The following is a 13,802-nucleotide window of genomic DNA, read 5'->3' as shown; positions in this document are numbered from 1 at the left end:
CAGTGAAATGCCCTCAGGATTTGTCCTGAGATCCTGTACCTCAGATTGTAGAACCTTTATCAGTGCATGGGCTAGGTGTTTCTTAATCAGTTTAGTTTGATACCATAATTAACTATCACAGATAAGCTTAAATTTGGTAAGGCTTTTGTAAAAATTCTTTTCTCTCTCAATCTCTCTTTCTCTTTTTCTATTTTATTTTATTTTTTATTTTTTTTGTATTGTATACAGGGTCTCACTACATAGATTGGACTTGTAGTGATCCTTCTGTGTTCAGCCTCCTATGCGCTGAGACTACCATCCCGCACTATCAGGCCCAGTCTTGATTGCCATCTCAGGTGTGCCCTGGGGTTGGGGCCCTCATGGCACACCAGGGATTAACCCTGGCCACTGCGCTCTGCCTAACACTTTAATCTACTGAGCTATGTGGCTGGCCCTTCTACTTTATATTTAATAGTCTTCAATACAAAGTCCTTTTTGTTGTTTTCTGAGGAGTCTATTGTGATTTATGTATTTTAAGATTTTGCTATTTAGTAAAAAGTAAAGGATATAATTCCATGTTCTGATTTTAGAAGGAAATTTGTGCCATGTAAATGATTCTAATTGTAATAGCAATTCCCAGGAGTTCTCCAAAGGCATGGAGCTGAGCTAATCGCCTCTACTGTAGTACCTGAGGAATAGTGGCTTTTTTCTTTTTTTTTCAAGACTAATTTTATCCTAATAACTGGCATCATATAAATAGTCTGAGAATCATTGTACCATGTGTTCTTGGAAATTTAGCATTAGGCAAAGTGGTTTTTTAATGAGACAAATTTGTTATGATTTGTAAGTTTTCATGAGGTGTTTGGTCTCTTGGAAGCAGTAGTTCACTATTGTGTTTCAAAAATCCAATTTGTAGTGGCAAATGTTTAATTATTTGGATGTCCAAGAAGCACTTATTTTAAAAATTTTATTATGCGCTTTTTGCTTTGGGATAAGTTTGAAAACCTAATTGTACCAAAGTATATTTGTAAGTAGCTCTCCTGCTGGTAAGGAATTCAGAGTGGAGGCTTGAACATTTTAAAGATTGTTCACTCATTTCTTTCCTAACCTTTTATGTTATTTGGGAAATATGGGAAAGCACATGGAGTTAGTCTTTCAGCAGTAGTAGGAAAGTTGTAAAATATATTAGAAGCATATAAGGTGTTTAAAGTTTTATATATTAATCTTAGTCATTCATTTGCACAGCAGACATACATTTATGCTTTTATAAGTATTAAGATAGGTGAAACAATGGGAAAATTCTTTATAAACAATGATAATTTTTCAATTACCTTATTGCTAAATTGTACAGTTATAATGCTAATTGGTGACTTGTTTTTCAACAAGCCTGACAACACCTGCTACTGACTGCCTGTGCTGGTAATATTCATACAAGTCATTGCCTTGCCATTCTTTTCAGCTCTGGTATTTCAGATCTTTGATAGAACAATTTTTTTATTTTTATTTTTTTTTTTTGCGGAACCAGGGATTGAACTCAGGCCCTTGCACTTGCCACGGAAGCGCTTATTCCACTGAGCCATCTCCCCAGCCCCTGATAGAACAATTTAAAGAGCCTAATTTTGGAATTAAAAATTTGAGGATGCTTCAGTTCTATAGAAAGCCTGAGAGTTATTGGTCCTGGTATAACATTTTTTATTAAAGAGGATAACCTATAAGACATCTGTGCAGTTTTTTGAACTGCTTCAGAGAAAATAGAGTATATCTTTTAATTCCTATTAAGGTAGTGTTATGGTTTGTGTGCATTTGACTTCCCCAAAGCCTCATGTCATTGAGGTGCAGTTCTATAGTTTGTGATTAATTCATGATCCAAGGCTGGGATTATGGGTGTGAGTGCTATGCCCAGCCCGGGGTGGATAGCCTGAATGTAACGTAAGAGAGACAGACTTGCTTTCTTGCCATTTGTTGCTATTACTCGTTCCTTTTGCTCTTGCTGTTTTGCTGCCTTCCACTGCCCTCAGCCATATGTCAATCTGCCTTGGAGCCCACTAAGTATGGGCTGAAACCTCCAGTAACTGTGAGCTAAATAAACCTTTCATTCATTCATTGTGAGTGTGGGGTATTTGTCTCAGCAAAGAGAGAAGAGTAACTGAGATAGATAGTAAGTACTTTTCTCCTTAGGTAGACAAGAGTCCTTCACATGAACTCTCCGTGAGGAATTTTTTTTCCCTTTTTTCTTTTTGTTTTGGTTTATTGAGATAGGGTTGCATTGTATATAGTGCATTCTGACCTTGAACTTGCTTATGTAGTCCAGGCTTGCACTCACAGTGATCCTCCTGCCTCAGCCTCCTAAGTGTTGGGATTACAGGTGTGCACCACTGTGCCCAGCAAAATCTTAGTTTGAAACTAAGGCTTTAGAGAACTTGGAAGTAGATCCCTGTTTTTACTGTTTTAGCAGAATTATTTCCTTTCTGCTTTTTCTCCTTTTCAAGTCACAATTCTGGGGTAGATTTTCCAATGATTAGTGGTTAGAATGGACATATGCTGAACTCTGTGTTTGTGGTATATTGTCTTCCATAGGTTCCTTTTCTCAAACCTTTGACATTAAAAAGATTTTTTAGAAATATATCTTGGAGCTAGGGAGACACCTTAGCAGTTTAAGTGCCTGTTTGACAAACACAGTGACCCAGGTTTGATCCCCTGTCCCACAAGCTATGCTTGCACTCTGAAACTGGGTGTGGTGCTGCACTGCTGTAATTCCAGCACTGGGGAGGCTGAGACATGAGGATCACCATAAGTCTGAGTTGCTTGAGATCCTGTACCAAATAAATAAATAAATAAAAGATTTTTTTAAAATTGGAAACCTAACCTGAAAAAAAAAAAAAAAGAAAAAAGAAATGTCTGTCTGAGAAGACAAGAGAATCAAGTCATTACAAATGCTGATATTGTTTAAGTTCTCTAGAAGAAAGAGGTAAATACATAGCCATGGATTGTGTGTGTGTTTAATTGAAATATCATTGTACAGTAGAAAAGCATAATTTTTCATTGAAGTGCAAAAAGGTTTTGTTTTCCATTGAAATTGTGGGGCACAGTAAGTAGCTGTCTAGGTTACTTTTTTTCTCATTGGAGAAAATACCCAACATCCAGAATTAAGGAAGAAAAGGTTTATTTAGCTCACAGTTTGTGGAAGTTTCAGTCCATACATGGCTGGCTCCAAGGCAGAGTGGCACATGGCAGAGGGCAGCAATTCATGGCAGTGGAAAACAGCAAGAGCAAAAGGGAGGAGGAGCAGCAGCAGCAGTAGCAGAAAGGCAAGCCTCCCTCATTTCCTTTTATTCAGGCTATCTGTCCTAGCATGGGTGTAGTACTCAGACCCCGAATCCCAGTCTTGGATTATGAATTAATCACAAACTCTAGAACTGTCCTCCAATGAGGCTTTGAGGGGATAACTACACACATAACAGCAGCCATTCTTAAGTTACCTTAAGATAATGATGCTTTGTTTTGTAAATTAAGCCAGTAAGATTATGCAAGCAGTTTGTGCAATGTAATTATTAATTCACAATTCTTGATTCTGTGTGAGATGTGATTTAAACTTAAATAACTGAAATCTAACCCAAATTTAATTTAAAATCATCTGCTTTTTAATCTTCCTTGGGATAGTTGCAGTATAAGAATATTGAAACTGTAGATTTTGATCTTTCTGGATTAGACCTATTTAAATCTCTTAGCATTTAAATTCAAAAGATTATAACTTTTAAAGAATGATAAAATACAAAAGTTCATTTTATAAATGAGGAAGAAAATAACTGAGGATTTGTAGTCAGATCTGGAAACATAGTTATGCTTGTTCATAAGTACATTTTTATTTAATTAGGTTAGTATGAGTTAAGGTAGCATTTTAAACATAAAATTGATGTAGTGGAAAAGTAATAGAGGAAGAAAAATATAGTTCAGTAAGTAAGCCTGGAGACTTGTATTGAGAATTGATTTTAGATTTGCCAAGAAAGTGAAAAACATCAGGAGACATGCTGTATTGCTGTTTCAAAGTGACTACAGTCTGTGGAACTTGTTTATATTCTGAGGTCATTAAATGAGCAATTTAGAGAACATACTCTTAAGTGAAATAAATCAGACCTGCATGTGCAAACATGATACTGTCTCTTTAGTGTGAGAACCTGCAAGAGAAATATGGAATCTGAAGAGTACAGTAGGCATTGGTAAAAGGAAATGAACTTATTCAAATGAAGTTACTGACTTGAGAAGGACATGAAAGGGAGTTGAGGAAAGAAATTTACTTGTGTATGTAAGATGGATGGTTTGCACAACTGTACTGTGCATTTCTGCTGGTCTATGGGAGGCAGCAGTTAATGCTTTTAATTTGTTTCATCTCCTTTTCAGTTGTTTCTCCTTTTTGTCTTTAATTTCTTATACATTTCTTTTTTTCTTCCAATTTTACATGCATACATCTGGTAATATGAATAACTTATTGGAAGATAACACTATGTATTACAATAAATACTGTGAAATTCATACTACTTTGTTAAGTAAAAATCTGTATCACTTGTAATTTTTTCTGTTTTAATTCTAATTTGTACTCTTAAAAAAATAAAACAATTTAAAGCTTTTTCAAATCAGGTGCTAGCTAGCCCAGTATAGTTCAAAATAGTTTTGAGAATTTAGAAACAAGATGATTGCAGACTGCTTAGTCAAGGTAATTCTCGAGTTTGAATTGAAGAGAGAATTATTGGTAGGGATAAGGAGAAGGCAAACAGAGAGAGACTGTGAGGACTGGTTAATAAAGTAATCTGCTTATTATAAAGGGGCTCAATTCAGAGTGGGATTGATTTTAAAAGTTTTGTACTCGTGAACCCCAGTTCGGTGGTGGTTTCTGCGAGATTGTTACTAATTTGCTAAAAAGAAATGATAAGCAAAAACAAAAACAAAAACCCCAAAACTTACTTTCCTAAATATAGAATGATCTAAATAGTTGGTATATTTAGAAATTACTACTTTGCATGTATTTTATTTTTAAATATAAAAAGGCTTTTTGATAAAAGTACTAGGACCTTTAGAGTTATATATAAGGGCAAACCCTGACTGGTCCACCATTTGCAATTTGGTCTTGGGCAGATTTAACATTTTCCCCATTACTTTTAAGTGTTTTTTTTTTTTTTTTTTTTCTTTTTTTCAGAACCAGGGATTGAACTCAGGCCCTTGCGTTTGCCAGGGAAGTGCTTATTCCACTGAGCCATCTCCCCAGCTCTCCCCATTACTTTTAATGTAGAACAGAACTGTGTAGTTTAGTTGTGGCAAACTTGTGGCGCACATGCTGCAGTAGGCCATTTGTATCATTGAAAGGGCTAAAATATCTGCCTTCACTGGTATAGCATCTTGAGGTGGTGATTTTTGAGCAAATTGTGTCATGTATATAAATTAACCATGATGTCTAATATAAAGGATTATTGAATAGATGGTGGTTAAAAATTTCTTATAATTTAAACATAACTAAAATAATTCTATATGATAGAGATGAGCATTTAAAATAATTTATAGTAAAGAACATAAGTAGTTTATTTTGTATGCCTTGGCAATTTTCTCAGTATAATTCTATACAGTTCTCATTTTCATTTTTTTTAATCCCTTTCCTTTAGGAGACAAAGATGGCAGCAAGGTTACCACAGTGGTGGCAACTCCTGGGCAGGGTCCAGACAGGCCACAAGAAGTCAGCTATACAGACACTAAAGTGATTGGAAATGGATCATTTGGTGTGGTATATCAAGCCAAGCTCTGTGATTCCGGAGAACTGGTTGCTATCAAGAAAGTATTACAGGACAAGAGATTTAAGGTAGAACGTCTGATATTTTATATTTTTTGTTGCTTTCCTAATTAAATGATTTTTTTTTTTTTTCTTCAGTTGCTTCTTTTTACTTTCTTTTCTTTTTTTTGCTACCAGGGATTGAACTTAGAACCTTGCACTTGCCAGGCAGACATTTACACTGTTGAGCTATCTCCCCATCCCAACTTCTTTTTACTTTTGTCTGTTATGTTCACTTTTGTGCAGCTAAACTACTGTAGTGACTTTATTTCCAGTTGTATATTTCATAGAGATTAAATATACTGAGGATTAATACTTTTGCTATCGGTGCTATGAGTGATACAGATAAGTGAAATTCTATGAAAAGGAGGTTAAAATTTCTTAATTTATTCTTGAAAAAAGTCATGGTTCTTTGTATTGTTCCTTTTGGTGTAAGAGTAACTCTGTGACACACACATATATATTTTTTCATTGACTTTATTGAAAATCAGTAATTACCTAGCATATTGAAAATTGTAGACAAATATTGAAATGTGAAAGATATAAGATGTAGACAGTGAATTTTATAGAATTATTTCTGAAATCAGTGTATAGCATGAGATTAATAATAGATTGCACATTATAAATAATTTACAGACTTAGATGAATATAACAATAAAAATTGTCCAAAATAAAAATGAAGAATTTACAGATCAGTCATGTAATAGTTCACTCTATGCCAAAATCAAGAAACTTATATTCAGATAATTAGAATTCTCAAAGTAGAAAGGGTTAGGCAATAAATATTTAAAGATTTAAAATTTCTGAATTTAGCTGAACGTATAACACCATGTTTCCAAGCAAATTTCTTTTGTACAAGAAATTTAAATAAAATCATACCAAGATAAAGAGAAGTGAAATTGTCTAAAACTTATTGTAAAGAAAAAAAATCATTAAATCATATACATAAAAATATTAGCTATTGAAGAACAAAATTAAATAGCATCTTATTGTACATTAGAAAAAGAGTGTATAAGACCAAGTGTGTAATTAATTTAAAGGTCTGAAAGAAGAAAAAAAGATCATCCTCTTTGAATTTTATACTTAGCAAACATACCTTTAAAAATTAAAAGTAAATTATTTTCCTATTATACAAACTCAAAAAATTCAAATACCTCCAGACGTAGCATATAGGAAATAACAAAGAGCATAATTCAGAAGGCAAGAGAAGTTGCTGTATGGTCCTGGATAAAGAAGAAAGAGCTCTCAAAATGATAGTTATGCAAGACTCTGTAAAATATATTAGATGAACCCATTTAAAAGGTCATTAAAGATTTCTACAAAACAGTATAAATCTTATGTCGGGTTATATACATATTTTGTGTGTGTGTGTGTGTGTGTGTGTGTATAAAAGACAAGGAAGAAGTAATATAAAGTCAATGGAAAATGGAAATACACTTTTTAAGGTTTCTAATACTGGGAGAAAATATTATACCGTGTCTTTTAAGTAGATTGTAAGTCAAAGATACAGTATAAACCTTAAAACAAAAATTAAGATTAAGAAATATTCAGAAATTAAATATTAATAAAAATTAAATGTTTCAAAACAGTTGAACTAAGAAAAAGTATTCATGACTGAAATGGCAAATAAATGACCAGCACTTCCAACAGTTTGGGGATAGGATATCGCACTAAGTTCTAGTATTTTGTGGACCTGTACAGTGTCCATGACGCTTACTGGTGTCCAGGTGTCACTTGTGGGACTGCGCCAGCTGCTATTTCCTTGATATCCACCCTGTAGACCCAGATAGAATCATGACCTATATTGTGCAGAAGTCCATTTGTAGAGTAGTATGCTTTTGGGAAATATTTTGCTGCTGTATACAAAAGAATAACTGATAGACTGCTTTTTTATACCTTTTACTCTCCTGTGTTTGTTTGCCCTATTTGTGGATTCTTTTCATTCTCATTCATGGAGTTGTGGTCATTTAGCTCCCTTTCTAGAACATCTTTTAGTAGTCTGTATAGGCTTGGCTGTGTCATCATGAAGTTCTTTAGTTCTTTGTCATGGAAGTATTTCACTTCTCCATTATACTTGAAAGGAAGTTTTGCAGGGTGTATCAGTCTGGGTTGAAGTTTGTTTTCTTGCAAGATTTGAGGTACTTTGCTCCATGCTCTTCTTGACTTGATGATTTGTGAAGAGGAATCTGCTGTTATTCTGATGGGTTTTCCTTTATACTGTTCCTGTGCTGAATTTCTGGTATCTTGATTATTGTACGTCTGGGTGTGTTTTAATTGGGTTGATGTTATTTGGAGTTGTATATGCTTCGGTTACTGAATGTCAGATTGTTGCCCCATATTTGAGAAGTTTTCTGCTGTTACTTCTGTTGATACTTTTTATTCCATTTGTATTCGCTCTTCTTCTTTCTCATTGATGCCTATAAGTCTTACATTTTTCTTCTTTGCATCATCTTGCAGATGTTGAATTATTTTCTCCTGCATCCTAGCTGTTTTTAAGAGATCTTTTCTTACCTTTTCACTAGCTACAATCTAGTCTTCAAGGTCTGAAAGTATTTTCATTTTCATTCAAACAGTTTTGCCAGCTTGTGATTGAGATCTTAATTTCTTGTATATCACTGAATATGCTTCATGCATTCTATTTCTTTCCTATATTGCTTATTCAGGGATTCTAATTTTTTTCTATTCTTCTTTTTTTTTATCAGTGTCTTTAGAAGCACATAATAGTTCTTTCACTGTAGTTATCATTTCTTTTTGTACTTCAGAAATTATTTCTGATCTGATTTCCTCTATACATTTCTGCAGTTGTTTCTTTACTCCGGACGCTATTTCAGAGATTTCAGGTGTGTGCTTTCCAGTTTCTTCTATGCTAGTGTCTCCTGAATTTGTTTTGGTTGGGCTCTGGGCCTGAGAATGCATTTTGCTCCTTTTCTTTGTCATTTTATATAGCACTGTCTTCTGACCTTTGGTGTAGAGCTTAGATAGAGTTATTACCTTAGTACCATGTCCATATCTTTCAAGTTCAGACTTGTCCAGGTGGTTGTGACTTCGTTCTGCTTGCTGTGCTCCACTTCTTCCTCCTGCAGCCCTTGGAGGTGAATCCTCCGTTGCACTCTGGCAAGATGTTCTGCTCCTGGATCAGCTGGGCGGGTCTTGCCTCTAGCCTCTTTGCAGGGAGTTCTGCTACAGGGTTCCACACCTGGTCTGTATGCCGGGCCTGGGCTCTGGGTCCAATGAGGATTTGGCAGGCTCCAGGTGGTCCCACTCACAGGCCGGGTCTGGGTCAAATCAGGATCTTGCAGGCCCCAGGCAGTCCCACTCACATGCTGGGCCTGGGCTCTGGGTCAAATGAGGATCTATTGGCCTCTGGTGGTCCTACTTACACACTGGACCTGGGCTCTGGGTCAACTGAGGATCTGGTGGTCCCACTCACATGCTGGGCCTGGGTCAAATGAGGATCCAGCAGGCCCCAGGTGGTCGGTCTCACAGGCCAGGCTTGGGCTCTGAGTCAAATCTGTTTCTCTCCCTCTCTTTTATATCTCTCTCTTAGTGACTTGTGTGTGTGTGTGCATTTGATATTTCACTGTACACTTCTTGAAAAATATCTTTTAAGCTCTAATGCATATTGTCATTCTCCCCCATAACTGTTTTTGCTATCTTCCCTTGTTTCTTTTTTCTTCTAATCCTAGAAACTAGTAATCCCCATTATTGTTTTGTCATTTATTTTTATTTTCTTAAGGGATCCAGTGCATGCCAAATTTCATATCATTGTGTTTTGTGGTTAGAGAGGTAGTTGTATTCTCAAACAGAACACAATCTAGTATCTTTTCTCTCTAGAGTATTCTGAAACCATTATTTCTGTTTCTTCATTTACCCAAGCCCTAGATTCATTTTGCCACATGCCTACTGGATCTTGATACCTGAATGTTTCAGTATTCCTTCAGATTGGCAGCAGCTCTTATCTAAACCTGACAGCTTTTAAGCTCCAATAGAAAGCATTTCATCTTGGTTTCCAGACCCTGGGATTTGCTTTTTTCTTCTAATAGTTTGTCACTTAACGTCATTGAGACTGTTTCATTCCTTTATTATTTTTCCCCCATAATTTTATTGATAAACAAATAGCAATGAGACAGTTTCAAACCAAATTGGTAGGACAGTTTCAATAATTAACACATTGCATACATTCTTCCTAGTGGTTAATTGCTGTACAAGATGCAGATCCTTTATTCTTAATATCTGGACATTGCCAAACTTGTATGATTATCCTCTTCCTTTACTTTTCTGTTGATGTGTCTCTGTATTTTTTTATATTCTTAGACCGTGTCATTATATGTTTTAACCTCTGGTAAGCTTTTACAGTTATTTTCTCTTTCTTCTGACCCCTTCGCATACCAGCAGCATAATCCTCCAATTCTGCTTAGTCATGTTGTTCCTTCCTGGGTAATTTGTAAACTGAAAAATTTATTTATTTTACTCTTTTGGAGACTGAAGGTCTATAAACAGTATGTATAGTGTAATCCTTGAGTGCTCCTGTGGCTGTGTTACCTCAGGACATATAGCACCATTGCCAGAGTATGAGCAAGAGGAAAACATTAAGTGGTGATACAAGAAGCCAGAGACTGATGAGAGATGTAGGCTTGATCTTTGGCAAAGCCATCTTTTGAAAACCAGCCAGAGTCCCATGAGAACTGTGTCATTTCCTTTTAAGGGGAACTTAGTGACCTAATTACTTCCCACTAAGCTGTACCTCTTAGGGGTTCCACCAGTAATTGCCAAGTTCACACAAGAACCTTGAGGAAACACACTGAAATAATGTCCAAAAAATAGTGACTTTCCTTCTCCTAGTTAAACTGTGCATATAAAAAGACCCACTTCAAATTCTTACTTTATGAAATTTTTCAGTTATTCCATATTCCACATTACCAGACCAATTTTCTGGAAATTCTCTGCAAATTTTCCTTATCTAAATTACTGGATCCCTGTCACTTCAGTAAGAAATTCCATGTGTTTTTCAGTACAGCATCTCTCTCTATGTTAGGTTTTTCTCCTGGATGCCCCTACACTTGACTTTGAGAAGGGGGAGTTTAGTAGTTAATGATAATAGTGAATACTTATCAAGCCCTTAATAGATGGACTTTTTTCTTTTACATGAGTTTTATTTTGTTTATATAATTTCTACTATGAGGCTGATACTGTATTATTTGGATAAAGAAACCTAAGTACAAAGGAGTTCTGGTACAGCATTACAGGGTTAACGGTTGTATGGAATGGCAAAGTATTTGTATCCATTTTGACTTCGGGATATTACTACATTTTATCATCAGTGAATCAAGCCCTTCTCCCCTTCTCTCTCTCACACACAGTATTAAGTCTAAAGTTTATCCCTGGGCTGGCCAGATAGCTCAGTGGATTAAAGCACCTGTTTAGGTAGTCCCAGGGACTGGGTTTGATCCGTGGCTTGCTATTCCAGCCCTACCCTCCAGGTGCTTTGAGACTGAGATTGAGACAGGATATGGTGGTGGTGCACCTGTAATCCCAGCACTTGCGAGGCTGAAAACAGGAAGATTGCTACAGGTGTGATCTGTGTAGTGAGACCCTGTAGACCCTGTACTAAATACATTAAAATAAATACATAAAGTTTTCCCCAGTATCTAATTCATTCTTTTTGCTGCTATATTAAGTCACAACTTCTCCCTCCCCCTCCACAAAAAAGAAATTTGATTTGTCTGATTTTCTTTGGTTGCGTTGTATTTTATTTAGTGTCTGTACCCTGATTTGATTAATTATGCTGTTGATAACTATTGAGAGTTTTTTTCTTTATCAAGCAATGCAAGGCCGGGGAGGTAGTTCAGTAGAGCCTGAGTTCAATCCCCGGTTACACACACACTCACACAAAAAGATCGGTGCTTTATTGGAATAAATTTCTTTCTATTAATATACATACTTTGTTTTATTTCCTAAAATATTTGAGTACAGCTTAAGTATGATATCTTTTTATTCCTAAATTACTTCGGGGAAGAATGTACATATCTAAAATAGTCTTCCTATTGAAAAATGTAGCTCTCTTCATTCAATCACATTTTGAAATATAAAGTTTAGTAGTTTTATTTATCTAGGCCTTAAACTTTTCTTAATTTATTAGGAGTCTTAGTAATATTTCTTCTTGTGAATGAAATTAAAAATTGCAATTTCTTTTTACAAGGTCTGATTAAAAAATGGTAATTTCATTATTTTTTTGCAATCATGGGATTTATGTTATAACCCTTTATTAAGTTAATTATCATAAACATAGATTGACAGACTAACTGGCCAAAAATGTATAAAATATATAGACAATTACACTGAACTAAGGTACACTTTCACATATATTGTCCATGTAGGATTGCAAAACCTTTTTCCTCCTATTGTCTGGGTTTTTATTTTGTACTTCATTTATATATTGAGAAACTGATATTTAAGCTGTGTGTGAGATTTAGTTACTTAACATTATGGTCTTTATTTTACTTTAATTTAGAAACATCTCATAGTGCAGCTCAGGCTGGTCTCCAACTTGCAATAATACTCCTGCCTCAGCCTCCTGAGTGCAGGAATCATAGGCATGCGCCACTTGTCCAGCTGACATTATGGTCTTAAGGTGTATCTTTTATCTTAAAAATTTGAAAGTTTATCCTTCTTTATAAAAGAGTGGTATTCCATTGTGTACAAATACCACATTTTATTTATCCATTCATCTTTTGATGGACATACAGGCTTTTTCTAAGATTTACCTATTATGAATTGTGCTGCTATAAGCATGGGTGTGCTTATTTCATTTTAATATGATGTCTTTAACTCTAGGGACAGTACCTAGGAAGGGAATGACTAGATCAAATTCAATTTCTATGTATATTCTTTTTGAGGAATTTTCGTACTGACTTCCATAGTGTTTGTTTCATTTTACACTCCCCCCAAAAATGAAGAGATGGGTTCCTTTATTCCCCGCATCCTTGCAAGCATTTGTTATTGCTGATTTCTTGATGATAGCCATCCTTCCTGGAGAACGTTTTAATTTGCATTTTTTGAATGACCATTGATGTTGAACATTTTTTCATCTATTTGGTATGTGATATTTTTATATCATACGAGTTTCTTTTTCATCCCCCTATTCAACTGTTTTAGTTTTCTTTTAGTTTATCTGATTTTGTGTTATGATTATATTTTCTTCTAGTGAAACTTTTTACGTTTAGATTCCTGATCTATTTTTGGTCCTATACATTAATGAATGACTGTTATATTTTTATTCTCCTTAAATCTTTACCAAGGTGAGTACAACTTATTAGAAAGTCTACCTGTGATTCAGTGCTTAGAGATACTATTATGTGCTAACCGTGCACATCTACTTAGGTCTGTTTCTGGACCTTCAGTTTTGTTGCATGGGGTTGTTTGGACAACTCTGTAAAAAAATAACACTTTTAATTATATCTTATGACACGCTGTAACATCTTATAGGATTAACCTCCATTCTTATCTTTCCATTTGGTGTTTTCCTACCTATTTTTATTTGAAGTTTCCAGAACATGTAGGATTTTATTTCTCGATTAGCGGCAGTGGTACTGTGGTGTGACCTTCCTATAATTATAGTGAGTGCTGTGTACACAGCTCACATAACAAAGTACTTCATTATGAAAAATAAATAAATGAGGAAAACATATTTTAATGTTTCAGATAAGACATTGAAACTTCCTACAAAAACTTGCTAGGCATTTCTCTGATAATAGAATTATTTATTGAAAAAGAAATAGCAATAAATTTCAAAACAGATTAGTAGGACAGTTACAATAATTAATACATTGCATATTGTTGTCTTTGTAGTAGTTATTTATAATACAAGATGCAGAGATGATATCTTGTCTAAACACTATTAGTGGGGCTGGCGAGATGGCTCAGTGGTCTAAAGCACCTACTTGGAACAAGCGTGGCAAAGCACAGGGACTTCGGTTCGATCCCCCAGCACCACATGCCAGCCAGCCCC

At 35.2% G+C, this 13,802-nt stretch overlaps 1 protein-coding gene across 2 annotated transcripts in view; it reads left to right on the top strand.

Annotated features, from left to right (window-relative positions):
- Positions 1–13,802, top strand: part of Gsk3b (glycogen synthase kinase 3 beta) — a 224,180-nt gene that overhangs the window by 65,038 nt on the left and 145,340 nt on the right. For both annotated transcript variants that reach the window (XM_004633333.2, XM_004633332.2), the window contains exon 2: positions 5,631–5,824. In XM_004633333.2, coding sequence (XP_004633390.1) covers positions 5,631–5,824 — 194 coding nt within the window. The remainder of the gene's footprint in view (positions 1–5,630; positions 5,825–13,802) is intronic.

This window comes from Octodon degus, unplaced genomic scaffold (assembly GCF_000260255.1).
Source record: "Octodon degus isolate 3935 unplaced genomic scaffold, OctDeg1.0 scaffold00053, whole genome shotgun sequence".
NCBI classification, from domain to species: Eukaryota; Metazoa; Chordata; class Mammalia; order Rodentia; family Octodontidae; genus Octodon; species Octodon degus.
The sequence above is the reverse complement of the archived record's forward strand: the minus strand, read 5'-3'. Positions and strand labels throughout refer to the sequence as shown.